General features: G+C 63.3%; 1 protein-coding gene across 1 annotated transcript; it reads left to right on the top strand.

Moving 5' to 3' along the window:
* Positions 1-585: 585 nt before the first annotated feature.
* Positions 586-27033, top strand: B0T15DRAFT_549417 (non-ribosomal peptide synthetase; the record flags this gene model as incomplete). Its single annotated transcript, XM_062870218.1, has 10 exons — positions 586-1164; positions 1338-1799; positions 1888-2193; positions 2263-10552; positions 10682-10753; positions 11320-13737; positions 13799-21007; positions 21075-21463; positions 21528-23912; positions 23978-27033. 10 exons carry the CDS (start codon positions 586-588, stop codon positions 26603-26605), a joined length of 24738 nt encoding a protein of 8245 aa, XP_062727471.1. The 3' UTR covers positions 26606-27033.
* Between the last annotated feature and the right edge of the window lie 500 nt (positions 27034-27533).

The following is a 27533-nucleotide window of genomic DNA, read 5'->3' as shown; positions in this document are numbered from 1 at the left end:
ATGTCACCCTATGCTGCGACTGCAGCTAACCGGCTGTTCTCTTACCTTACTCTTTCAGCTGGGAAATTAGACCTGGAAGGGGCGACCCCGATGGGGAGCAAGGGGGAAGGAGGGGGGGCAGAACAAGACGAATGACTCGGGAGGCCGAAGAATGGAAGGGCCGAGGAAGAGGTCTGGAACGATCCCTCGTATAACTTGATCAGGAGATGAGACCCCGGTTCAAGTTGAGATTTTGTGCATGAGCTCGTTAGCATAGTGAGTGCATGCGTGAGAGCTATAGTGGACGACTCGCAGAATCATCGACCGTCCCACAATCACCCATCTGTGGCTCTTGCTTCTTGCTCTCTCTCTCACCACCAACCTTTGTGAGTGAGAGGTTCAGTGTTTCAGTTTGCTGAACACACACCGCACACTCTACGCTGCATCATCTGGTGCCGTTGTATGTTTGAACCCTGCATTCATCACCCGCCGATCTCACATACCACAACATATTATTTACTTTAACCTTAATATCGTCTTCACACTTGCCTTGCCGTACGCGTCCTCACCGGCAGTCCCACCCCAACCCAATCAAAGAAAATCATCATGACTTCGACTGCAGCGATCAGCGACTGGGCAACCTACCTGCGGGGCCTGACGCCCTGCCGGTTCCCACGGTTCAGTCGTGCACCCGGCGGCTCGGGACAACAACAACAGGTCTTCTCGGTCCCGGTGCCGATCGAACATGAACACGCGGATGAACTCACGGCGCTGTCGGCCACCGACCCGGAGAAATTCGGCGCTTTGCTCCGTACCGCCTGGGCGCTCCTGCTGCGGTGCTACACGGGACAGGACGACGTAAGCTTCAGTTTTGCTGAGCATCTCTGCCACGGCGACGACAAGAACAAGAATGAGCCGACTGCGGCGGCTGTTGTGGCGCGTTTTCTGCTTGATGACAACGCGTCCGTGGCTGGGCTAGTGCGCCGCACGACCGCGGAGCTGGCCCAGCTGAAGCAAGTGGCCGGGCCGGTTCCACCCAAGCTGATGATGATTCCGAGTCAGAGCGATCACTCGCAGCAGCAGCAGCAGCTGTTCGACACAGCGATCGTCGTGCTGCGGAGTGGTGGTGGTGGGCCAGGCGTTAGCGAGACACTGGCGGCCATGGGCTGTCGTGCATTGGACCCGGTATGACCTCATTTCGTTTTCTTGTGTTCCCATCTATCCCTTGCTAAGTACCCCTTTTCGGGATGGCTAGGGAGGGAGGGATTGCATCCAACCCTAACCCTCCCTCTGCAACTAAAGTGCTGTTTACTTTCTTCCCTTGTTAGCGTTAACCCAGTAACTAACCCCTGAAACAGAAACACCACAGCCTCCGGCTGGTAGCAACCACCACCCCAACCAACATAACCCTCTCTATAGAATGGAGCACCACCAATCTAGGCATGTCAACCACACAAGCCAGCCTGGTTGCGTCTACGCTGGCGGAGATCATGTCCTCTGTCCTCCTCGCCTCTGAATACCAGGACGCCCTAACCCTAAACACGCTCAATCTCAATACCATGAGCCCCGCCAACCGTGAGCAAGTCTGCACATGGAATGCCGCCGCCTGCCCCGACATGCAGCCCGTCGAGGCGTGCGTGCACGAGGTCATTGCCGCCCGCGCGCGTGAGACGCCCGGCAAGGAGGCCGTGTGCGCATGGGACGGGTCGCTTACCTACCGCGAGCTGGACTCCCTTGCGGGTAGGCTGGCGGGGAGGCTAGCCCAGCAGCAGTTTGGGATTGGGCCGGAGGTTTTGGTTCCCTTGTGTTTTGAGAAATCCGTAAGAATATTTTGTTTCTACCTACTCGTACTACATACCCTTTGAATATGGGAAATGGGAGACTGACTTAACTTGGGATGGATCTTAGAAATGGACTGTCGTCGCCATGCTCGCGGTGCTTAAGGCGGGCGGTGCCTTCGTGCCGCTGGATCCGTCGCACCCCGTGGAGAGGCTACGCGGTCTGTGCGAGTCTGTCGGGGCGAGGATCGTGCTCTGCTCGAGTCACCTCGTGGAGAAGGTTGATGGCGTTGTTGACACGGTGCTGCCCCTCGATGACAGCACCGTGGTCGATGATGATCAGCCAGAGACAGAGATTCTGGAGAGTAAGCGTTCTGCATCCAGCACCAACGCGGCGTATGTGATCTTCACCTCCGGATCCACCGGCAAGCCCAAGGTACGTTATCGCCTCCATGGACCATATGCTTACTGCCTGGAAAAACCTTTTGTTGACATTGCAACCCAGGGCACCGTAATCGAGCACCGGGCCTTCTGCTCCAGCGCGCGGTCCCACGCACCGGCCCTGCGCATCGACAGCACGTGCCGGGTGCTGCAGTTCGCGGCGCACACCTTCGACGCCAGCCTGGTCGAGATCCTCACCCCGCTGATGGTGGGCGCCAGCGTGTGCATCCCCAGCGAGCACGAGCGGCTCAACGACCTCGCGGGGGCCATGGCGCGCATGGCGGTCGACCACGCCGTGCTGACGCCGTCGTTTGTGAATTTTCTGACTCCGGCCAGCGTGCCCGGCCTGCGGAGGCTGGTGCTGGCCGGCGAGGCCATGAGCTCCGCGCATGTGGCTACGTGGTCGCATATTGAGCTCGTCAATGGGTATGGCCCCGCCGAGAGCTCGGTCGCGGCCGTGTGTAATCCTCGGATGGGGCCCGACAGCGAGCCTACCGATATTGGGCTGCCGTGCGGTGTGAGGGTGTGGCTTGTTGACCCGGCCGACCACAACCGCTTGATCCCTGTGGGCTGTGTGGGCGAGATGCTGCTCGAGGGGCCGAGTCTGGCCCGGGGGTATCTCAACGACCCCGGCAAGACGGAGGAGAGTTTCATCTTCGACCCGGCCTGGGCGCGATATGCCCTGCCACCACCTACAACTGCCGGCCACCGTCGCTTCTACAAGACGGGCGACCTCGCACGGTACAACTCGGCCGCGGGGGCCTTGAGCTACGTCGGAAGGAAGGACACGCAGGTCAAGCTGCACGGCCAGCGGATCGAGCTTGGTGAGATCGAGCACCATCTGGCCGTGGACGAGAGCGTGCAGCATGCTATGGTGCTGCTTCCGAAACAAGGCCCGCTCGCAAAGCGGCTGATTACCGTGCTTTCGCTCTCGGACGCCTCCGTCGCGTCGCAGACTTCTCAATCCGGACCTGCGGCGCTGAAGCTGACGGCAAATCCGTCTCTGACAGAGCCCATCGTGCAGAGCATCCGCACACGGCTAGGCGCACGCCTCCCTGCGTACATGGTGCCGTCGACGTGGCTGTGCGTGGAGTCCATCCCGATGCTGTCCTCGCGGAAGATGGATCGCAAGACCGTTGCGACATGGGTCGAAAGCGTCCTCAGCGCCGAGGAGTGCCAGCAAATCCTCATGGGACACCGCTCCACCGAGAAGGCCGAGGCCGAGGATGGAAAAGACCCGCTGACGGAGAAGGAAGCCAAGCTCCGCGACATCTGGAGCCTGGTGCTGAACCTCCCCGCGGACCAGATCAGCCGCGACGAGCACAGCTTCCTCCACCTGGGCGGCGACTCCATCTCGGCCATGGCCTGCGCCAGCCACGCCAAGAAGAAGGCGCGCCTCCACCTGACCGTGCAGGAGGTGCTCAAGGCCAAGTCGTTGCGCCAGCTGGCGGCGGTGGCCCGGCAACAAGAACAAGACAAAGACAAAGACAGAGAAGAACAGCAGGACGACGACGAGGATGGGGACACTCCGTTCGACCTCTCCCCGATCCAGCAGTACCACTTCGACATCCGCGGCGCGGCTGAGGGTGACGACGCACACTTCAACCAGAGCTTCTGCCTGCGCCTGGCCCGCCGCGTCGAGGCGGCCGCCGTGCGCGAGGCTGTCCGGGTGGTCGTGCGCCGCCACGCCATGCTCCGCGCGCGTTTCCAGCCGAGCGGCACGGACGGGCCGTGGCAGCAGCGCATTACCGCCGACATCGAGTCGTCGTACCGCTTCCGGGCCCACAGTACTGTAACCCGTGGCGACGTGGATGCTGGTATTGCCAGTGCCCAGGGCTGTCTCAATGTGCGGCACGGTCCGCTGTTTGCCGCAGAGCTCTTCGACGGCATGCAAGACCAGCAGCAGCAGATTTTGTTTATGACGGCGCATCACCTGGTCATCGACCTGGTCTCATGGCGCGTCATCCTCGAGGAACTCGAAGAGATCCTCTCCCACCCATCAGGAACTCCCAACCTCCCGCACCGATCCCTCCCCTTCCGGCGGTGGACAGCCCTGCAGATCTCCTCCACCAGCAGCACACCCCTGACCAGCGTCCTCCCGGCCTCAGCCGACATCCCCCCGGCCCGGCTCGCTTACTGGGGGATGGAGCACCCCCAGTCCAACGTGTACGGCGACGTGGTCTGCCAGGGGTTCGAACTCCCCCCGGACGTCAGCCACGCGCTGCTCACTGCTTGCCACACCCCGTTCCGCACAGAGACGGTCGAGCTCCTGCTTGCGGCACTGATCCATTCCTTCCGGCTGACGTTTCCGGATCGGTTGCCGCCGGCGGTGTTTAATGAAGGGCATGGGCGGGAACCGCCTTCTTCTTCGGGGGAGGAGGAGGTTGATATTGCCAGGACGGTGGGGTGGTTCACTACCCTCCTGCCTATCGCCCTCCCCTCCTCCTCCTCCTCTCCCGCTTCTTCTTCCCGATTTGAAGAGGTACTCATAGCAGTAAAAGACCTCCGCCGTCGCGTACCAGGGAACGGCCGCCCTTACTTCGCAGCACGCTTCCACCACCCTACTACCACTCCTACCACTACCACCACCACACAAAACTGGAAAGACACCCACCGCGACATGGAGGTATCCTTCAACTTCCTAGGCCGCTACCAGCAGCTCGAGCGCCACGACGCGCTCCTCCAACCGGCCGAGGGCGCGCTCATGGCCGGGGAAGCACACGTGGGCAGCGGGACGGCCGACTTTGGCGCCCACTGCCCGCGCTTCAGCCTGTTTGAGATCTCGGCCGTGGTGGTGCAGGGCGGGGTGGTGCGGTTCGGGTTTGCGTGGAACAGGCACATGCGCCGCCAGGAGGGGATACGGAGTTGGGTGAGGAATTGTGAGGGCGTGTTGAGGGAGGCGGCAGCGGTGTTGCCTGCTATGGTGGGGGAGGGTAGTAGACTGACGGTGAGTGATTTGTTTTTGATGCCGGAACTGACCCAGAGGGATTTAGATTCGTTTGAGAGGGAGAGGTTGTCTGATTTGGTGCTGGGCGGTGGGAAGAAGGGGTGGGCGGCTGTTGAGGACGTGTATCCCGCTTCGCCGATCCAGCAGGGCTTGTTGCTCAGCCGGACTAAGGACGGTGCCTTCTACGCGGTGCGGCGGGCGTTTGAGGTCAAGCGGAACGACAAGAGTCAAGCGGGAGTGGGTGCGCAGCGGGTTGTGCAAGCGTGGAGGGAGGTTGTGCGCCACCACGCGCTGCTGCGCACTGTTTTTGTGGATGCCATCAGCCCGGCGAGGGCCGGGAGCTACGACCAGGTGGTACTGAAGGATGTCGAGCCCCCCGTGTTAGTCCGCGAGTGTCCCGGGGGAGAAGAGGAGATGCATAGACTGCTCAACGCTCTCGAGCCGATGCCGTATCGCGACGGCGCCCCCCAGCACCGCCTCTCCGTCTTCCACGACCCCGGCAACACCAACAGCCGCGTCTTCTGCGTGCTCGAGATGAGCCACGCGGTCATGGACGGCGCGTCCATGGACATCCTCCTGCGCGACCTGGGCCGGGCCTACGACGGGTCACTCGCGCGGCAGCCCCGGCCGCTGTTCAGCCCCTTCGTGGCCAGCCTGCAGCAGCGCGACGCCGCGGCCGACGTGGCCTTCTGGAGGGACCATCTAGCGGGCCTCGAGCCGTGCCACTTCCCCGTGCTCAACGACGGCATCCCCCTCCGCCCGGACCCGGAGCAGCAGAACGCAAAACAGCTGTGCTCGCTGCGCGTCGACTTCCCGCAGCTGGCCGCCCTGCAAGCCTTCTGCGCGCTGCGCGGGTTCACACTGCCCAACGCCTTCCACGCGGCCTGGGCGCTGACGCTCGCGTGCTACACAGGCACGGCCGACGTCTGCTTCGGCTATCTGGTGTCGGGCCGCGACGGCGCGCGCGTCGAAGGGTCGGAGGACGCCGTCGGCCCGTTTATCAACATGGCCACGCAGCGGGTGCAGCTAAGTCTACCTGACGACAACGGCGGCAACCAGCTCTCGCTGCTCCGGCTCTTGGAATCTGTGCAGCACGACCAGCTGGCCTGCATGCCCCACGCGCAGGCGTCGCTGGCCGAGGTGCAGCACGCGCTGAACATGCCGGGCGGGATGGCGCTGTTCAATACGTGCATCTCCTACCGCCGGCAGGAAGCAAAGCCCAAGACAACGACTTCCACTGCCGAAGGGTCGATCATCATGTGCGAGGATCTGACCCCAATCCACGACCCAACCGAGTATCCCATCAGCCTGAACATCGAGATGATGGCCGACGAAGGCGGTATAACAACAGCCCTCATCGACGTCGATTACTGGACCGACCACATCACCCCGGCCCACGCCCAACACGTCGCGGCCACATTCGTCCAAGCCCTGACCAACATCATCGACGCGCAGCAGGACGGTCTGGACCTGGTGCACCCGGCCAGCAAAGAGCGCATCTGGGCCTGGAACGCCCACCTCCCCGCCGCGACGGCCGAATGTGTGCATCGCATGGTCGAGAGGCAGGTGCGTGTCCGGCCGCAGGCGCAGGCGATCCGTGGGTGGGATGCGGACTTTACGTATGCCGAGATGGATGACCTGTCGAATCGACTGGCGAGGTATTTGAGGAGGGACTTTGGGGTCGGTCCCGAGGTGTTGGTCCCCGTGTGCTTTGATAAGTCGGCTTGGACGACTGTTGCGATGCTGGCGGTGTTGAAGGCCGGGGGCGGCGTGGTGCCCCTGGATGCTACACACCCGGCGGAGGCGCTGGAGGGGAAGGTGCGTGATGCTGGCGCGAAGGTGGTTGTTACTTCTGAGGGGAGGGCGGGTCTGTTCAGGGGGATGGTGCCGGATGTGGTTGCTGTCGGGCCGGGGCTGCTCTCACAACTTGAACAAGTGGAAGGAGCAGGAGAGATCCACTCCGGCGTAACCCCCGACAACGCGGCCTTCATCATGTTCACCTCCGGCAGCACGGGCAAACCCAAGGGGGTCATCCTCTGCCACCAAGCGCTCGTCTCCAGCGCGCTGGCACACGGCGCTGCCCTGGGCCTGGGACCACACACGCGCTTCCTGCAGTTTGCGGCGCACACGTTCGACAACTCGCTCGAGGAGATGTTCACGACGCTCATCCACGGCGGGTGCGTGTGTGTGCCCTCGGACGCCGACCGGCTGGGCGACCTGCCGGGCGCCATAGCCCGACTGGACGCCAACTTCATGGATCTCACCCCGACGGTGGCGGCCCTGCTGCGGCCGGACCAGGTCCCCTCCATCCGGGGCATGGCCGTCGGCGGGGAGGCCCTCACCCGTGAGGTGCTGGATGTCTGGGGCGGGGCCGTGCCCCTGCATAACCAGTACGGCCCGAGCGAGTGCTCTATCAATGCCACGCACAAGCTGCATCTCGATTCGCGCGGGGATGTGGCGAATATCGGCACTAGCGTGGGGAGTGTCTCGTGGGTGGTTGACCCGGCTAACCACAACCGGCTGGTGCCAATCGGGTGCGTGGGCGAGTTGTTGATTGAGGGCCCCATCCTGGCGCGCGGCTATCTGGGCCGGCCGGAGGAGACGGCCAAGAGCTTTATTGAGATGCCGCGATGGGCGGTGCTGGATCCGCGCCATGCCGAGAGGGGCGCCCGGAGGATGTACAAGACGGGCGATCTCGTGCGGTACAACTCGGATGGCTCGCTGGTGTATCTGGGCAGGAAGGATACCCAGGTCAAGCTGCACGGGCAGAGGATCGAGTTGGGCGAGATTGAGCACCACGTCAAGAGCAGCTTGCCGGTCACGGCCCAGTCATCGGTGGAGTTGGTGACCGTGGGCCAGGCCAAGGCGCTGGCGGTGTTTGTCTGCGTTGCTCCTCCGCTTTCTTCCTCTTCCCAGGAGGTGAACGAGGTGGTCCGGATTTTGCCCGTCGACGACGCCTTCCGCTCCCTCGCGCAGACCATCGTCGCCGCGGTCTCTGCCAAGCTGGCCTCGTACATGGTGCCCAGCCTGTTCCTGCCCGTCTCCAGAATGCCGCTCACGTCGTCGGGCAAGCTGGACCGCCGCCGCCTGCGCACACTGGCCGGGGCCCTGTCCGACGGCGGCGTGACAGACTATCGGCTGGGCGCCCAGGCGTCGAGTGGCCGCGCGCCCGAGACCGAAATGGAGAAGCGCTTGCAGGCTCTGTGGGCGTTGGTGCTGCAGGTGGCGCCCGAAGCTATCAGCGCCGACGACAGCTTCTTCCGCCACGGCGGCGACTCGGTTGGGGCCATGCGCCTGGTTGCGGCGGCGCGCAGGGAGGGGGTGGTCCTGACTGTGGCCAGCATCTTCCAGTCGCCGACGCTTTCCGATATGGCCGCGCTGGCTGAGGGTGAAAAGGCTGACTTTGCCCCTGTCGACGGCCAAAACGAACCGTTCCCTGGCCCAACGGAGCCGTTCTCCCTGCTTAAGGGTAAAGGTGCAATGCCCCTGCCGGAGCTGCAGTCACACGTCGCGTCCATCTGCCGCGTCGACCTTGCTGCCATTGAAGACATCTACCCGTGCACCCCGCTGCAGGCCGGACTTGTGGCCGCCTCGCAGCGGCAGCCCGGCGCTTATGTCGCTGTCAACTTCTGGGAGCTGCCCGCGGGCACCGACCTGACGCGGTTCAAGCGCGCCTGGCAGGACGTCGTCGACACCGAGGCCGTCCTGCGCACGCGCATCGTCTTCGTCGAGGGCCTCGGCTTCCTGCAAGTCGTCGTCCGCGGCGCGATCCCCTGGGAGACCGCAAAATCCCACGACGACCTTTCCTCCCCAAGCCATCGCCACCTGCCCCCGCACGACGGCGGCATCCTGTCCCGCTACACTATCATCGGCGAGCATAGCCACCCAACATTCGCCTGGACAGCTCACCACGCGCTCTACGACGGCTGGAGCTTGCCAACACTGCTGGCGCGTGTCGAGGCGCGGTACCGCCACCTCGAGCAGGAGGAGGAGGAGGCCACCATCATGGCGCCCGTGCCGCACTACTCGCGCTTTGTCGAGCACCTCTCCAACCTCGACCTCGCCGCATCGGACGCCTTCTGGACCGCCAAACTCTCCGACGACGACGCCGGCACCACCACCACAGCAGCAGCGCAGCACTTCCCCTCGCACCTCCCACACCCGGGCTACCGCGTGCAGGCAACCAGCCAAGTCTCGCGGCCCATCCGCTTCGCGCGACCGCGCGACACCAACCTGACGCTGGCATCCTATCTGCGCGCGGCTTGGGCGCTGGTGGTGTCCATCTACGCTTCGTCGGACGACATTGTCTTTGGCGAGATCCTCAACGGGCGGGACGTCGCGCTCGCCGGGATCGAAGATCTCGTGGGGCCGACACTGGCTTCCGTACCGCGACGGGTCCGCATCGATCGTGCCGCGAGTGTGGAGCGCATGTTGGCTGACGTGCAGGACCAGCTGAACGACGTCATTCCGCACCAGTTCTGCGGGTTGCAGAGGATCAGGGGTCTGTCTCCCGCTGCGGCGAGGGCGTGCAATTTCCGGAATTTGCTCGCCGTCGATGTGGCGGATGATGAGGTTCCGGAGGGTAGTCTGTGGGGGAAGATGGTGGGAGACGGGGGACGGCAGGGCGCCGAGTTCTTCAGCTATCCGCTTAATGTCACTTGCACCGTCAACAGAGCCAACACCAGCACCAACAAGATAAAGACCGGAGGACGAGAAGAAGAGATCCAGCTCCGCGCCTTCTTCGACCCGGCCGTCATCCCGCCATGGCAGGTGACCCGCATGCTGGCGCAATTCGAGACGCTCCTCACCCGCCTCGCCTCCCCCTCCTCCTCCAACAGTCTAGTAGTAGGAGAAATCGACCTCCTAACCCCATCCGACAAGGCCACGCTGCACAAGTGGAACCAGACCCCGACCCCAACCATCGAGCGGCGCGTGCACGACCTGATCTCCGACTCACTCTCCCGCCGCCGCGGCAGCGACGAGATTGCAGTCCTCGGGTGGGACGGTACCCTCTCCCCCCGGGATCTGGAGTGCCTTTCCTCGGCACTCGCGCGCGACCTTGTCTCTAAGGGCGTCGGTCGCGCAGCCTCAGAGTCAAGAGGGGGCAGGTTCCAACAACAATATGTGCCCTTCTGCGTCGAAAAATCAATCTTTGCCGTCGTGGCCATGCTGGCCATTCTCAAGGCCGGGGCGGCCTTTGTGCCGCTCGATCCGGCGCACCCTGTGGCAAGACTCCGGGAGATTGTCGCGGATTGTGGCTGTAAAGATGGGGTGGTGCTGTGCTCGCCGAGGTATGAGGGGCTTTGTGCCCAGGTGGTGGGGAGGGTGGTGCCAGTTGATAAGGGGAGGCTTGAACAGCTTGTGGGTGAGAAGGAGGCGGTTGTGTTGGAAGACCTTGGTGTGGATGGTGAGTTGGCATTTTCATTTTGTTTTGTTTACTTTCCCCTTGGTCCCTGGAAATTGTTGTCAGAGACGCTCCACTCGAGAAAGGACTGGAAGAATAACACTTACTGACGGAATTGATGATCACAAACAGAGTGCCTCCCGAGCGACCCGGCATATGTGATATTCACGTCGGGAACCACAGGCAAGCCGAAAGGAACCATTGGTAAGATTCATCTCTCTTCGCCCCTTTTCCCTTTGTGCTTTCCTAGCTGCACTCCAACATCGTGTTGTGCAAATATGGCCCCTGCACTGTCACGTGAGCATGGTCTTTTATAATCTCACCATGAGGTTCACGACGGCTCCTGCAACTTGCAGATGCAAGAGCGACTGGCGGACCATGACTGCAGAATCGCGAGCTCGAAAAGAGAATGTGATGCGCTAGTCGGACTCGCGTGGCTTTCACCATCCAAATTCAAGAAACTCGGACGATAGAATCCCTGATCACACTTGGAGTTTTGTCCCAGCAGCTGCATCTGGATCGAGGCGGGTTGCTTCATCTCTTGGCTCGTCCACACTTGAGCAATTGATGGGTTGCAACGCCGATTCTCTTACCCTAGCGCCGCATGATATTGCCAACATGACAACTCTCTATTTTCGTTTTTCAGTTCTCTGGCATTTGAAGTCAAATCCAGCTCTCTCCATGCCCGTCGCTCCCATATCGTAATCCCCCACAGTTGGCAGAACACCCCCTAGGAGACACGAAACCATGCTAACCCAGCTCTCTCCCAGTCTCCCACACGGCCTTCTGCTCCGGCGCCGCCGCCCACGGCCCAGCCATGCACATGACGCCGCCCTTCCGCTTCCTGCAGTTTGCCTCCTACACGTTCGACGCCTCCCTGGTCGAGATCCTGACCACGCTCATGATGGGCGGCACGGTCTGCGTCCCGCGCGACGAGGACCGCACCAACGGCAACATTGCGGCCGCCATGGAGCAGATGGGCGTGACCATGGCCCTGCTGACGCCGTCCTTTGCGCGCGTGCTGGACCCGGCCGACGTGCCCCAGCTCAAGACGCTCATCCTCGGCGGCGAGGCCATGGCCCAGAGCCACGTCGACGCCTGGGCCGACCGCGTGGACCACCTGGTCAACGCGTACGGGCCGAGCGAGTGCGCCGTCGTGGCGACCGTCAACCCGCGCGTGCGCCGCTCGTCGAACCCGGCCAACCTGGGCCGCGGGCTCGGGCGCTGCTGGATCGTCGACCCGCACAACCACCACCGCCTGGTGCCGCTCGGGTCGGTGGGCGAGTTGCTCGTCGAGGGCCCGACGCTGTCGACGGGCTATCTCGGGAACGAGGCCAAGACCCGCGAGGTGTTCATCGAGAACCCGCGCTGGGCGCTGGACGCAGACCTGCGCTATCCGGACGTGCGGGACGGAAAGCCGCGAAGCATGTACAAGACCGGCGACCTCGTGCGCGTGTGCGACGATGTCTCGGGCGAGATGGTCTATGTGGGGCGGCGAGACGCCTCGCAGGCCAAGCTGAACGGGCAGCGGTTGGAGCTGGATGAGATCGTGCACCACTTGTCGGCCGACGAGGCGGTGCGCCATGCCGTGGTCGTGCTGCCACGGACGGGGCCCTGCGTCAAGCGTTTGGTGGCGGTGCTCTCGCTGCGGGCAGTGGCTGCAGAAGGGAATGCGGCCAGGTTTGAGTGGGTGGCGACGGCGGAGGCGTCTTCCTCGCTCGAGAAGATCCAGGAGCGGCTGCGCGAGAAGCTGCCGGCATACATGGTTCCGTCGACCTGGCTTGTGCTCCGCTCGATCCCGCTGCTGCCGTCCGGAAAGCTGGACCGCAACGGCGTGGCCAGGTTTGTCGAGGACCTGACCGAGGACACACTTGACACGATCAACGCGGCCTACTCGGAAGCACAGGCCGCCGACACCCACACAGCCCGGGCACAAGACCTCTCCGTCGACGAACAGCTCAAATCCATCTGGAGCCAGGTCCTAAACATTCCCCCCTCGCGAATCACCCGCAACATCTCCTTCCTGCACCTCGGAGGCGACAGCATCACAGCCATGCAGGTCATGGCGCGCTGTCGCGCCCAGAACATCCGCGTCAGCGTGCCCGACATCATCGGCGCAAAATCCGTCGCCGATCTCGCGCTCAAGGCCGACGTGCCCCAAACCCAGCAACAACAACATCTTCAACAACGTCAACAATCCAGCACCGGAGACCAGGAGGACCATTACGAGTTCGACCCGTCGCCGATCCAGCAGCTGTACTTCCAGCTCATGCGGCCCAGCGAACCGTCACCAGATACACAGATGCAGTTTAACCAGAGCGTGCTGCTCCGCCTCTCTGATGCCGCCAAGAGCAAGCGTGGTGTGAGCGCAGACACCTTCCAGCGCGCCCTGCAGGCGCTGGCCGAGACACACTCGATGCTGCGCGCCCGCTTCCGGCGCGACGGCACCGGCGGCTGGCGGCAGCGCATCACGCCGGACGTGCGCTCGTCGTACCGCTTCAAGGCGCACGCCATCGGCAGTCTGTCCCGGATGGAGAAGCGCATCCAGGCCTCGCAGCGGGCGCTGGATATCCACAGGGGCCCGCTGCTGGCTGCGGACTGGTTCGTCGTCGGAAAGAAGAAGGAGGAGGAAGGGGAGGAAGGGGAGGTCTATGTCTTCATCACCGTCCACCACCTCGTCATAGACGTCGTGTCGTGGGGGATTGTCCTGCAAGACCTGGAGGACTTCTTCGCCACAGGGAAGGTCAGACCGAGGAGTACATCGCTGTCCTTCCAGGCCTGGAGCCGCAAGCAGTCGGACCAGGCGCAGGCGGAGCGGAACGGGAGGGCGCTGCTCCCGCACCATGAGACGGCCGACGCGGACTTGCGGTACTGGGGCATGGAGGGCGTGCCGAACGTCCATGGGGATGTGGCCCCTGCTACGGAGGGGATCGAGCTGGACTGTGACACGACGGCAGCGCTGCTGGGCCCGGAGTGCCACGCCCGGCTGGAGACGGACGTGCTGGACGTGCTGCTGGCAGCGCTGCTGCTGTCGTACCGCAATGCGTCGTCTGGGAGGCGAGGGGTGCCGACCATTTACAACGAGGGCCATGGGCGGGAGGTGTGGGATGGGTCCATGGATCTGTCGCGCACGGTTGGGTGGTTCACGACACTGTACCCCGTGCATCTGCCGGATGAGTCGTACTCTGGTAGGTTCTCTCTCCGCGAAAAGGCTCTCAAGGCGGGAGGTTGTGCTAAACTGAGTTGCAGATGACGATATAGTCAGCGCCGTGCGGTGGGTGAAGGACTACCGTCGGCGCCTGGCGGGCAAGGGCCGGCCGTACTTTGCCTACCGGCTGCTCACGTCCCAGGGGCGCGAGGAGTACGACCACCGCTGGCCGGTCGAGGTCGCCTTCAACTACCTCGGGCAGATGCAGCAGCTGACGCGGACCGACACGTACCTGCGCCCCTTTGACGACGACAGCGTCGGCCAGGGCGTCAACACGACCTCCGACATCGGCAAGGACGTGCCCCGTCTGGCCCTCATCGACGTGTCAGCTCTCGTGGTGGGCGGCAAGATGCGGCTGTCGTTCGCGTACAACAAGCACATGAAGCACCAGGACGCCATCTTGCGTTGGGTGCGGGAGTGCCGCTCCCTGCTGCAAGGAGCTCCGCAGAGGCTGATGCAGCACCGCTCCACAAAAAAGACGCTGAGCGCGTTCCCGTTGCTGCCGCTGTCCTACTACGGGCTCGAGAACCTCGACCAGCGGCTCCGCGACGTTGGCGTGCCGATCCAGAACGTCGAGGACGTCTACCCGTGCTCGCCCATGCAGCGCGGCCTGCTGCTGAGCCAGCTGCGCGAGCCCGAGAAGTACGCCTACAAGGCTGTTTTCCGGGCGGACGCTCTCGCGGGTACCGAGGTTGATGTGCAGCGTTTGTGTGATGCCTGGCAGGCTGTTGTCGGCCGCCATTCCACTCTAAGGACGATCTTTGTCGATACCGTAGGTGACGAGGGGCTGATGGACCAGGTTGTTCTCCGAAATGCCCCGGGGAGGATCACGGTGTTGGGTGATGGCGAGGAGGAGGACGACGGCGACGAAGAGCAGGCGGTGCGCAAGCTCCAGGGTCTCGAGCCCCTCAACTACAACGACAAGAAACCCCCGCATCGACTGTCACTCTGCAAGCTTAGGGGCAGCGGTGTGGTGTGCCAGCTGGAGATCAGCCACGCGATCTGCGACGGCTCCTCGGCGCCCATCCTGCTCAACGATCTGGCTGACGCCTACACCCGGGGCGCAGTCAGCCATCCGGCGCCGGCATACCGCGACTACATCGCTCACATCCAATCGCAACCGCGCAGCGAGAGCGTGCGCTACTGGAAAGCCTACCTCGGCGGCGCCGAGCCGTGCCTCTTCCCCTCCCTCACCGACGGCGCGGTCGACGACCTCCCAGCATCGCTGGGCTCCTACGCCATCTCGCTCGACGACAACGTCCCCCAAATCAACGAGTACTGCGTCAACGCAGGCATCACGCAGTCGACCCTGCTGCAGTTCGTCTGGGCGCTGGTTGTCCGCGCATACACGGGTGCCGACGAGGTGCTGTTCGGCTACCTGTCGTCGGGCCGAGACGTGCCCGTGCCACACATCGAGCGGGCCGTGGGCGCCTTCATCAACATGCTGGTCTGCCGCCTCCCGCTGGCCGCCGACACGGAGATCGGCGAGGCGCTGGACACGCTGCGGACCGATATCGCGGGCGCCATGGAGCACCAGGCTTGCTCGCTTGCTGAGATGCAGCACGAGCTGAACTTAGCCTCAGCGAGGGTGTCGGGGTCGGGGTTGTTCAATACCGCTTTTACGTACCAGAAGCGCGCTGAGGAGCAGAAGGCTCAGACTCAGACTCAGCAACAGCAAGAGTTGGCGTACAAGGTGGTGAGCGCCGAAGATCCGAGCGAGTACGCCGTCGCCGTCAACGTCGAGGCCACCAACAGGACCGTGGAGATCCACTTCAGCTACTGGCGCAACACCGTCTCGGACGCACACATCCGCCACGTGGCGGCCACCTTTGCGCAGGCCGTGCGCGATCTGGTCGCCGACGCGCGCGACGACCGCACCGTCGGGGAGCTGGATCTGCTCGGCAGCGCTGGCATCAAACAAATTTGCGCGTGGAATGCCGCCTTCGAGCCGCTGCCCCGCGTCGAGCGGTGTCTGCACGAGGTTATCTCCGAGCACGCGCGCACCCGCCCGACCGACACGCCCGCTGTGTGCGGATGGGACGCGCAGTTTACCTACCGCGAGCTGGACCGGACTGCCACGGCGCTGGCGCGCCATCTGATGGCCGTCGGCGGTGTGCGGCCCGAGGTGTTTGTCCCGCTGTGCTTTGAGAAGTCGGCGTGGACCGTCGTCGCGCAGCTGGCTGTCCTCAAGGCCGGCGGCGCCTTTGTCAGCCTCGACCCGGCCCATCCCGACAGCCGGCTGGAGCAGCTGATACGAGATGTGGGTGCTACGACGGTGCTCTGCTCTGCGGCGTACAAGGCCAGGATGGAGAAGATTGTCGGCATTGGCCGGGCTATCGTCGTCAGCCGCCAGTCCGTCGCGGCTCTCGACAACAGTATCATGGACACAACCCCCTTCGTCTCGAGGGCCACACCCTCTAACCCGGCATACGTCATCTTCACGTCCGGCACGACCGGCAAGCCCAAGGGCACGGTGATCGAACACGGCGCCTTCTGCACGGGCGCGACGGCCCACGCGGCAGCCATGTTCATGCGCCCGGACTCGCGCGTGCTGCAGTTCGCCTCGTACACGTTCGACGCCAGCGTCATGGAGACCTTCTCGTGCCTGCTGGTCGGCGGCTGCGTGTGCGTGCCGTCGGACGAGGACCGCCTCAACGACGTGGCCGCCGCCATCCGCACCATGCGCGTCACCTGGACGCTGCTCACCCCCTCCGTCGCCGGCACCGTCCGGCCCGAGAGCGTGCCCTGTCTCAAGACGCTGGTTACGGGAGGCGAGGCCATGGCGGCCGGGCATATCGAGCGCTGGGCCACCACACGATGCGCCCTGGTGAATGCGTACGGGCCGACCGAGTGCTCCGTTGTGGCGACCACAAGCACGAAGGTGGACGAGTCCGGCCGGGTATGCAACCGCGACCGGGCGACCATCGGGAATGCGGTGGGCGGCCGCGTGTGGGTTGTTGATCCGCACTCGCCGGACCGGCTGGCTCCCATCGGGGCCGTGGGTGAGCTGGTCGTCGAGGGCCGGCTCGTCGCCAGGGGGTATCTCAACAACGCCGAACAGACCGCCAAGGCCTTCATCCAATCTCCGGCGTGGACGAGGCACCCGGCCTTCCCCGCGTCCATGTGGGTTCGCAACGACGACAATGTCAAGATGTACCGCACGGGCGACCTGGTGCGATACAATTCCGACGGGTCGGTCTCGTACATTGCGCGGAAGGACACGCAGGTCAAGCTCAACGGCCGGCGCATCGAGCTGGGCGAGATCGAGTTCCACGTCCGCGGCGGCCTACCGGACAACAACATCAAGAAGGACACGACACAGTCTGCCGTCGAGGTCGTGTCGCCGCCTATTATCCGCACTAATAAAGGTCGTGCCGCAGCCAAGTGTCTGGCCGTGTTCTTCACCGTGCCCACTACTACTGGTAGCCACAGCCCGACAAGATTCTCTCTGCTACCCATGACGGAACCGCTCCACGAGCTCTCGCGTGCCTTGGAAGCCCATCTCGCGTCACATCTGCCATCGTACATGGTCCCGACCCTCTTCGTCCCCGTGAGCGCCATGCCCTGGACCAGCGCAGGCAAGCTTGACCGCCGCCGACTGCGCCACGCGCTCGAGGAGGAGGCTAGCCCTGACACCGTGGCGCGCTATCGCCTCTCTTCTTCTTCTCATACCAAAGGGGGGAATAGTAGGACCAAGGGTGGTGCCGTTGCCGCACCGACAAGTGAGATGGAGAAGCGGTTGCAGAGCCTGTGGGAGTCTGTTCTGGGCCTGTCTCCCGGGTCGATGGGCCGCGGGGACAGCTTCTTCCGTCTTGGCGGCGACTCGTTGACGGCCATGCGGCTTGTTGGTGCCGCGAGGGCGCATAAGATTGCCTTGTCGGTGCTAGACGTGTTTGAGAAGCCTCTTTTGGAGGATATGGCCGCTGCTGCTGCTGCAGCCGGTGGGAAGGCTCCCTCGGAGGAGGAGCGGGCTCGTCACGGTGATGTGAGGCCTTTCGACTTGCTCCCTGCGAAGGGGCGGGAGGGCCTCGTGCAGGAGGTTGCCGCGCAGTGCGGGTTCGGTGGTGACCTTGAGAAGATCCTGGATATGTACCCCTGCAGTCCGCTGCAGGAGGGGCTGGTGGCGCTGGCAAATAAACAGGCCGGCGCCTATGTGTCGGTGAACACGCTGAAGCTGTCCGCGGATGTTGACATGGACCGCTTCAAGGCCGCGTGGCAGGCGGTCGTGGACGAGACGGACACGCTGCGCACCCGCATCGTGCACACTGCCGCGGCTGGCTTCTTGCAGGTTGTGGTTGCTTCCAAGCCGATCGAGTGGTGCACGGATCCAACCGTGGAGGAGGCAGTAGAAAGGGGGAAGGCGCTGGGGTCGCAGAATGGCGGAATTCTCACGAGATATGCCATCGTTGATGGCGAGGAAGGGCGGACGTTTGTCTGGGCCATCCACCACGCGCTCTACGACGGGTGGAGCCTGCGCCTGCTCGCGAGACGGGTCCAGGACGTGTACCACAGCAGCGTCTATACCCCGGCCGTCCGCGCTCCCTACGCCAACTTCATCCGCTACCTGAGACAGCGGGACACGGCCGCGTCGGAGAAGTTCTGGACCGAGTCGCTGACCGGCGCGTCTTCCATCTCCCATTTCCCGCAGCTCCCGTCATCCGTTGCCAACGAGAGCGAGACGCCCGTCTTCCGATCCGAGACGCGCACCGTCCAAATCCACCGAAGCGGCATCCTCGCCGACATCACCGTCCCGACGCTGGTCCGCGCGGCATGGGCCATAGTCCTGGCCGCCTACACGGGCACGGACGACGTCGTGTTCGGCGAAACGCTGGCCGGGCGCAACATCGACGACGTGCCCGGCGTGGCCGAGATGGCCGGGCCGACCTTCGCCACGGTCCCGACGAGGGTCCAGCCGTTCCGCGACATGCGCCTCGCCGACTTCCTGCACCGCCTGCACGCCCTGGCCAGCCGCGTCGTCCCGCACCAGCACCTGGGCTTGCAGCACATCAAGAGACTCAACGCCGACTGCGCGGCGGCCTGTGAGTTCCAGAACCTCCTCGTCATCCAGGCCGCGTCGCCTGTTCAGCATACGAAGGAAGAGGAGGAGGAGGCCGACTGGGATTTCCAGGGCGGATCCACGACCGACAGCTTCTTCACCCACCCGCTCGTGCTGGAATGCAGCGTTGCCGACACGGGCGCCATAGAGGCCACCTTCCACTACAATGAAAAGGTGCTTTCTGTATGGCACAGCAAGCGGCTGGTCTCGCAGTTCGAGGCCGTTCTCAAGCGGCTGGCCGACCGGTCCAGCCAGAAGGACCATAAAGACGCCACGCTGGCCGACATCCGCGTGCTCAGCCCGGAGGACCAGGCGCTCATCGCGCGATGGAACCGCCTCGCCGCCACGGACGAAGAAGGAGGCATCGAAGCGGCCGTGCACTCGTGCATCCACCGTCTCTTCCTCGACCAGGCGGCCGCCTACCCTGATAGAGCAGCCATCTGCGCGTGGGACGCTGAGCTGACGTACGGCGAGGTCTCCGATTACGCCTCGCGGCTGGCGGCCCACCTGCAGAGTCTCGGCGTGCGTCGCGAGACGCTCGTGCCGGTCTGTCTCGACCGCTCGGCCTGGGCCATGGTGGTCCTGCTAGCCATCCTCCTCGCTGGCGGCGCCTTTGTGCCCCTCGACCCGGCCCACCCGGTGTCACGGCAGAGGGAAATCCTGCAGTCCATCGGGCCAGTTCCCCTCGTGGTCTGCAGCCCTGACCACGCCGCCCGCTTCTCTGGCTCCGGCATCGCCGGTGTAGCGGTAGATGGCGCCATGATCCGCACCCTCCTCCCTTGCCCTGACTCCCAACAAGTCCCTGGTGGTGGTGGTGGTGGTGGACCCACAACAGACCCGACCAACACAGCCTACGTGCTCTTCACCTCCGGCAGCACGGGCCCGCCCAAAGGGGTGGTCGTGCGCCACCGCGACTTCTGCTCCTCGTCGCGCGCCTACGCAGCCGCCACCCACCTGACCTCGTCCTCACGCGCCTTCCACTTTGCCTCGCTGACCTTTGACGTGGCGCTCATGGAAACCTTGACGCCCCTGACCTTGGGAGGGACGGTGTGTGTCCCGACCGAGCACGAGCGCCTCCACGATCTGGGGGCTGCCATGGCACGCTTGCGCGCGACGTGGGCTTTCCTCACCCCGTCGGTGGCGAATACTAGTCTGCTGGACCCGAGCCAAGTCTGTGGGACGCTCAAGACGCTGGTGTGCGGTGGCGAGGCGGTCGTGGCCGAGACGGTCGCTCGCTGGGCTGATAGCGTGGAGTTGATGAATGGCTATGGCCCGACCGAGACCAGTGTTTTGGCGTTGGTTAACCCGGACTTGTCCAGGGAGAGGGATCCGAGTGTCATTGGACGGGCCACGCCCTGTGCTCGGGCGTGGGTGGTGGAGGCTAGGGAAGACTGTAATGAGAGGCTGGCACCGGTCGGGGCTGTTGGGGAGCTGGCGATTAGTGGACCGCTTGTTGCCAGGGGGTATTTGAATGACGAGGAGAAGACCAGGAGGGTGTTTGTGGAGAACCCCGGGTGGGCGAGGGACGATTTGAGCGCTGCCTGCGGCCCGCCGCCCACGAGGGTGTATCGCACGGGCGATCTGGTGCGGTACCGGCCCGACGGTACGCTCGAGTACCTGGGCCGCCGGGACGGCCAGGTGAAAGTCAATGGCCAGCGGCTCGAGCTCGGGGAGATTGAGAGCCGGTTGTCGGCGGATGGCAGGGTGCGGTTGGGGCTGGTGGTGCAGCCCAAGCTGGGGCCGTGCAGGAAGCAGTTGGTCGGTGTGGTCACGCTGGCGGGTGTGAGTGAGGAAAGCAGCAGCATCACGGCTGGCAACGGCGACGATGGGTGCTGCGTGCTGGACGGGCCGCCCGAGCAGCTCGTCCAGGCCCGCGCGGACGTGGCCGCGATCAGGGCGCGGCTGGCTGATGCCCTGCCGCACTACATGGTCCCCGCCGCGTGGATTGTGCTCCGCAGCATGCCGGTTGTGGTGTCGGGCAAGCTGGATCGGAGGCGAGTGGCGCGGTGGGTTGAGGCGCTGGACGATGCGGCGTACCAGCGCATTGCGACCAGTCTGGGCTTTGGCGCCCAGGAGGAAGCCGAGGACGAGATCCACGCCACGGGGCTTGTCAAAGAGCTGAGGGAGATCTGGGCGAAGGAGTTGAATGTCCCTGTTGGCCGTGTCCGGCTCAGCCAGCAGTTCTTGAGTCTTGGTAAGATGATCTTTGACCCTGCTCCATCTTTCTCCAGTTGGTTACGTGAAACTGACCGACATGGCAGGCGGAGACAGCATCACGGCAATGGGCGTCGTGTCCCGGGCGCGCAACGCACAGATCAAGCTGTCCATCCAGGACGTGCTCCGGTCCAAGTCGCTCGCCCACCTTGCCGAGCTCGCCAAGGTAGTGCCGTCATCGACCGAGACTGCGGTGCACGACGACCAGGAAACTGAGGAGCCGTTCGCGCTGTCCCCGATTCAGAGCTTGTATCTGAACTCAGCCACCGGTTACGATGGCGACGCCCGTTTCAATCAGAGCTTCACACTCAGCGTCCGCCGTGTTGCCATGGACACCATCAAGCGGGCTGTCGAGGCGATTGTCAAGCGTCATTCTATGCTTCGTGCCCGCTTTGTCCGCACGCAGGACGGGACTTGGAGACAGCGGATTGCCAAGGTAGATTCCTCACCAGTTTCCATGCTTACTTTGCTCGCTTGAAACTGACCAGACTTCCTATTAGATGAGCCCTTCGACCTACGGCTGTCTCGAGCATCGTCTGAGCTCTCGCGACGAGATGACGACCACCGTGGCAGCGGCACAGACCAGCCTGTCCATTGAACACGGCCCCGTGTTCCGCGTCGACCTGTTCGAACTGGCCGATCAAGACCAGATCGTCATCTCTATGGTCGCCCACCACCTCTGCATCGACATGGTGTCCTGGCGCATCATTGTGCGGGACCTGGACGACACGCTCGAGAACGGCTCCCTCGCGGCAGACTCGCCTCTATCCTTCCGGTCGTGGTGCGCTTTGCAGGCTGCCCACACAAGGGTAGTCGACCCGAAGGCTCTGCTGCCGTTCGAGGAGACCGCGCCCAACCTGGACTACTGGGGCGCACAGGGGCCGCTCACGTATTGCAAGACCGTGACCGAGACGTTCAGCCTCGGCGAGGACGTGACCAAGCAAGCTCTCGTGGACTGCCACAGGGCGTTCCGGTCGGAGCCTATCGAACTGTTCCTCGCGGCGGTCGCCCACGCCTTTGCACGCACCTTCCGCGACCGGAGTCTGCCGACGCTGCACATCGAGAACCACGGGCGCGAGGCCCCGGCCGGTTCGCAAGCGGACCTGTCTCAAACGGTCGGCTGGTTCACCTCCATCTGTCCGCTGGTTATCCCTTCAGACAATACTGGCGACGCCCTCGACACGCTGCGCCGGACCAAGGACATCCGCCGCAGCATTCCGGACCACGGCAGGCCCTACTTCGCCCACAAGTACCTCGGCAGCGCGCCCGACCCGGCCCGGTCACCGATGGAGGTGCTGTTCAACTATCTCGGCGGCGGCGTCGTGCAGAATGGTGAACGCCACGAGCAGGGCGACTCGCTGATCCGGCACTTCGAGCTCGACGAGTCCGACAGCCTCGCTGATGTCGGTCCCGAGACGCGCAGACTGGCACTGTTTGAGATCTCGGCCATCGTCGTCAACGGCAGGCTGCAGTTCAGCTTCGTGTACCACAGCAGCCTGAGCCGAGCCAACGATGTCCGGCGGTGGATCAGCAACTGCAAGACCACGCTCGAGCAGATGGTTCAGGCGCTAATGCACCAGCCCGAGGAGCCAACCCTGAGCGACTACCCGCTGCTGCGGCCGCTGACATACGACGGCCTACACAGTCTCACCAGGATCGCCCTTCCGTGTGCCGGTATCCAGGGCTCGCTCTCCGCCCAGGTCGAGGACATCTACCCGTGCACGCCGGTCCAGGAGGGCATGCTGATCAGCCAGCTGCGCAACCCGAGCGCCTACCTCTTCCACGCCCTCTACCGCGTCCGGCATACCAACCCGCGCTACCGCCTCGATGCCGAGCGGATCGCGCGCGCCTGGCAGAAGGTGGTGGACCGCCATGCGGCGCTGCGGACCGTGTTCATTGAGAGCGTGCGCCGCGGCGGCGTGTTTGACCAAGTCGTGCTGCGGAAAGCCCCGTGCGGGGCTGTCCTGCTCCAGAGCCGCGACGACGGGGAAGCCATGGCCAGACTCGGCCAGGTGACTCTCCTCCAGGAGGGGGACAATACTACTGGTAGTACTACTAGTAGTAAACAGCCGCAGCTCCCGCACCGCCTCGCCATCTGCACGACCCGCACGGGTCAGACCCTGATCAAGCTGGAGGTCAACCATGCCGCCATCGACGGCGGCTCCCTGGCCATCATTCTGCAGGAGCTTGCCACCGCGTACCAGGGCACGCTCGACCCCAGTCCCGGGCCTCTGTACAGCGAGTATGTCCGATACATCCACACGCTTTCCGCCGAAGAGGGCACAAGGTACTGGATACGCCAGTTGGAGGGTCTCCAGCCGTGCTACTTCCCCAAACTCCTCACCCCTACCACCACCACCATCACTTCTGGGTCCTTGACAGAAGAAAGGAAACTGTGCTCCACGGCACTGCCGTTCAGTCAGTTCCAGTTCGCTGAGTTGCGCCGCCTGTCGGAGCAGACCCACGTTACGATGGCCAACATCATGCACGCCGCCTGGGGCTTGGTCTTGCGCAGGTACACGGGCCGCGACGACGTCTGTTTCGGCTACCTGACGGCCGGCCGTGACGCGCCCGTTCAGGAGATCGGTGAGGTCGTGGGCACGCTGATCAACATGCTGGTCTGCCGGGTGCAGATTCTGAGTGGTCCTAGTAGTACTAAGCTGGAGGAGGTGTTCCGAAAGGCGCAGGACCAGCATTTGCAGAGTTTGCCGTTTCAGCATGTCAGTCTGGCGAGGGTGCAGCATGAGTTGGGTCTGGGTGGCAAGAAGGTGTTGTATAACACCAGTATTTCGACCCAGAGTCATAGTACGAATGAGGGGAAGAAGAGGGAGGGAGAGGATGAGGGTGTGGAGTTTGAGATGGAGGAGGGTCATGATCCCAGTGAGGTAAGCAGTGGCGCGATGATGGGTGATCACGGTGGTGACGGTTTTGCTAACCAGACGACCTGCAGTACGCCATCACGGTGAATATTGAGACGTCAAAGTCCAGCGAAGGCGTGGTGTTCCGGTACTGGTCCGACCACATCAGCGATGACCAGGCCCAGGAGGTCGCCCGCACCATGGCGCGCGTCCTCGACGCATTCATCAACCGGCCCTCGCAGTCTGTGGCAGAGCTTGACGCAGAACTTGACGGTACGCCGGCAGCCGAGGAGAAGGACGAGGTGCTCGACAAGCTGCTTAGCGAAAGCGATCCACTGAGCCCGACGACGCTGCGGAACATGGACTCGTCTCCGGAGGTCTCTTCTCCCGCCCTGTCTGCCTTCGAAACACCCATGCAGAGTCCGCACGAGAAGATCCTGCTTGGCCTGTGGAGCGCGCTGCTCAACCAACCCGAGGATGCGATCGGCGGGCAGGACAGCTTCTTCGATCTCGGCGGCGACAGCATCGCCGCCATGAAACTTGTCGGCGACGCCAGGGACCTCGGTCTGCAGCTCACCGTCGCCGACGTGTTCCGCCACCCGTGCTTCGACGACATGGTCGCCCGGATGCGCGCCACCGCTAACATGCATGCCGTGGGCGAGCTAGCCAAGCGCGAGAAGATGACGACGACGACAAACAGTCAGCCCACACGGCGCGACTCGTATGAACGCTTCTCGCTGCTCGCGGCCTCTAACGTCGACGCCTTCCTGCAGACCAGCATTGTGCCGCAGGTGTGCGTCTTCCGCGGCGGCATCGCCGACGTGCTGCCCGCGACCGACTTCCAATCCCTCGCCGTCGCGGGCGCCCTGCTCGAGTCGCGCTGGATGCTGAACCATTTCGCCCTGGACGGCGAGGGGCCCCTGGACGTCGCCCAGCTCAAGCGCGCGTGCTTCCGGCTCGTGCAGGGGCTCGACATCCTGCGCACCGTTTTCGTGCCCTCGGGCGGCCGCTTCCTGCAGGTCGTCCTGCGCACGCTCAGGCCTGCGTTCCGCGTCGTTGAGGTGGACGGGTCGGTCGACGAGTACAAGCCTGGAACTGGTGGTGGTGGTGGTGAAGAAGACAGGCCGCAGCTGAGCGAGCCGTTTGTCGAGTTCACCGTGGTCAAGCAGCGCCGCAGCGCGCGCCATCGCATCCTGCTGCGCATCTCGCATGCCCAGTACGACGGCGTGTGCTTCCCCAAGATCCTGGACGCGCTGCAGACGGCGTACCGCGGCGAGACGGTGCCTCCCGCGCCCTCGTTCGCCAATTATTTGAGGGCGTCGGCGGGGGCCCTGACGTCGGAGCACTACCAGCACTGGAAGCAGCTCCTTGCGGGCTCGTCCATGACCGAGATCGTTCGCCGCAGCGGGCCGAATTACCGCACCACCGCCTCCAAGGCAACTGTCACTTTGAAGAAGACGGTCTTCCTGCCGCCGGTCGAGTCGGGCCACATCACGACCGCGACAGTCGTCAAGGCCGCCTGGGCGTACGTGCTCGCGCAGATCTCGGCCAGCGCCGACGTCGTGTTCGGGCACACCATCAGCGGGCGCAACGCCGCCGTCGAGGGGGTCGGCAACATGATCGGCCCTTGCCTCAATCTGGTGCCCGTGCGCGTGCAGCTCGGCAGCAACACGGCCACGGCCCGCCACCTGCTGCGCCAGGTGCAGGACCAGCAGGTCGCCAACATGTCGCACGAGGTGTTAGGGTTCCGCGAGATCATAAGGCACTGCACCACCTGGCCGCGCTGGACCTACTTCTCGTCGACCGTGCAGCACCAGAACGTTGATCGTCTGGACCAAGTCTCCATGCGGTTGGGTGAGGCCGAGTACAAGGTGCAGTGTGTGTCTGCCGCGCAGGAGGACTTTGCCGACTTGTCTGTCTTCTCGCAGTCTGTTGGGAAGGAGGGGGAGAATATGTACGAGGTCATGCTGAGCTTTGCGGCGGGCGGCGCCGTTCCGAGGGACTTTGGGGAGCGCGCGCTGGACATGCTCTGCGACGCGGCACATCTTTTTGCTGCGAACCCGGACGTGGCGCTGCCCTCGGCTGCTGAGCTGTGTCGGTCTCCTAAGCAGGTGCCGTTCGATGACTGCAATGCAGATGGAGAGAAGGCGGAGCTTCCTTCTAAAGATGTCGCGCACTTGTCACCGGCGCAGCGTAGTGGCTTGGAGAGGACGGTGCGCACCGCCTGGCAGGGTGTCTTGCACACGACCACACCCGAAGAGACGTCGACCGCAACGATGGAGGGCGTAGACCTGGACACCTCCTTCTTTTCTCTTGGGGGCGACATCGTTGCCCTAGCGCAGCTTGCGTACCTCTTCCCTGCCGAGCAGCAGCAGGAAGTGAGTCTGCGGCTGGAGGAACTGCTGCAGAATCCCACTGTGCGTGGGCACATGGCCGTTTTGGCGGCCAGGGGTATCGGCATTCCTCCCGTTCCCAATGATGTGGAGGAGGAGAGTGTTGAAGAAGGGACCAAGGGGAGGAAGACGAAGAAGAAGGCCGCTACTTTCCCGATCTCGGTGAATGTCGGTGTGAGAGGCAGTGCGGCCGAGGAGAAGGTGAAGAGGGTCGATTCCGGGTTGAGCTTGAAAGTCGCTGGTAAGGCGCTGAGGTTGGTCACCAAGCGGTTGGGGAAGGTGGAGAAACGGAAGGGCGGTGATGCTGCGCAGGTTGTTGTGAGGTGACGGGATCGGTACCGACTTTCTTGAAGGAAGGATCGAAAGGTTTTGGTGGGGGGGTTTCCATTGGGTTGAGGTTGGTGTCAGGGCGGTGGGTGGTGGCGTGGCAGACTGTGTCCTTTCCGTTTCTCTATTTTTGTGTGGCCTTTCATTGCTGCCTTATTCTCTTATATGTAGCAGTCGTTTCACTTTTCTTTTCTTGTTATATGTTACATCTGCCATAGCTCTTGCATCTCCTAGGTAGCGCCGCGAATGTTAGGTTTAGATTTTACCCTATCAAAAGTCTCAGTCTTATGAACAAGTGCCGTGGTTTGAACGAGCCCTCTTCCAACCCACGTGTATGTACTAGTAGTCAAACTTTTGGTTGCTGATAAGCTATTTATTTCGACACCGTCGAAATTTCGGGTATCAGCTGTAGACTTATTCAGCTTGTGGCTTCCAATGCCTAGGATTCAATGTCCACCATCTGCTCGAGATTATCCTTGGAGGCCAAAGGCGTATTGACTACTGGCAACGAGCGAAATTCAAATGACTGATGATATGTAGGTCCTGAAAATTGTTGCAGGGAGAAATAACTGAAATCCCGTCCCATGCCCCCCAATTTTACAAACAGTTGCACGCCCCCATCCATCGCACCTTCCGCACTCAACCAAACAAGCCCCACGTGAGACCGCCCACCTCGCGTCGCCAGCTCAATCCGCTCCGGTATCAATTCATCCCATCCGCGCAACCTCTAATCGTCGGGGTCACGAATTCTCGCTTGAGGACCTTCTGCGTGCGCCTGGCTCTTGAGGAGGGCAGCCGACACGAGGCTCCGAATGTAACTGGGCGAGCTCTGTCTCTCTGGCGGGGACATCGGTGAGTGATCACCATCTATAAAGAGCAGCTCGTCCGGGACTCATCGACACACAATGTGAATGACTGTACCTTGTTC

The sequence above is a fragment of the Chaetomium strumarium genome (assembly GCF_033439665.1).
Source record: "Chaetomium strumarium strain CBS 333.67 chromosome Unknown B0T15scaffold_1, whole genome shotgun sequence".
Taxonomy (NCBI): Eukaryota; Fungi; Ascomycota; class Sordariomycetes; order Sordariales; family Chaetomiaceae; genus Chaetomium; species Chaetomium strumarium.
This window is presented reverse-complemented; position numbering and strand designations above follow the sequence as displayed.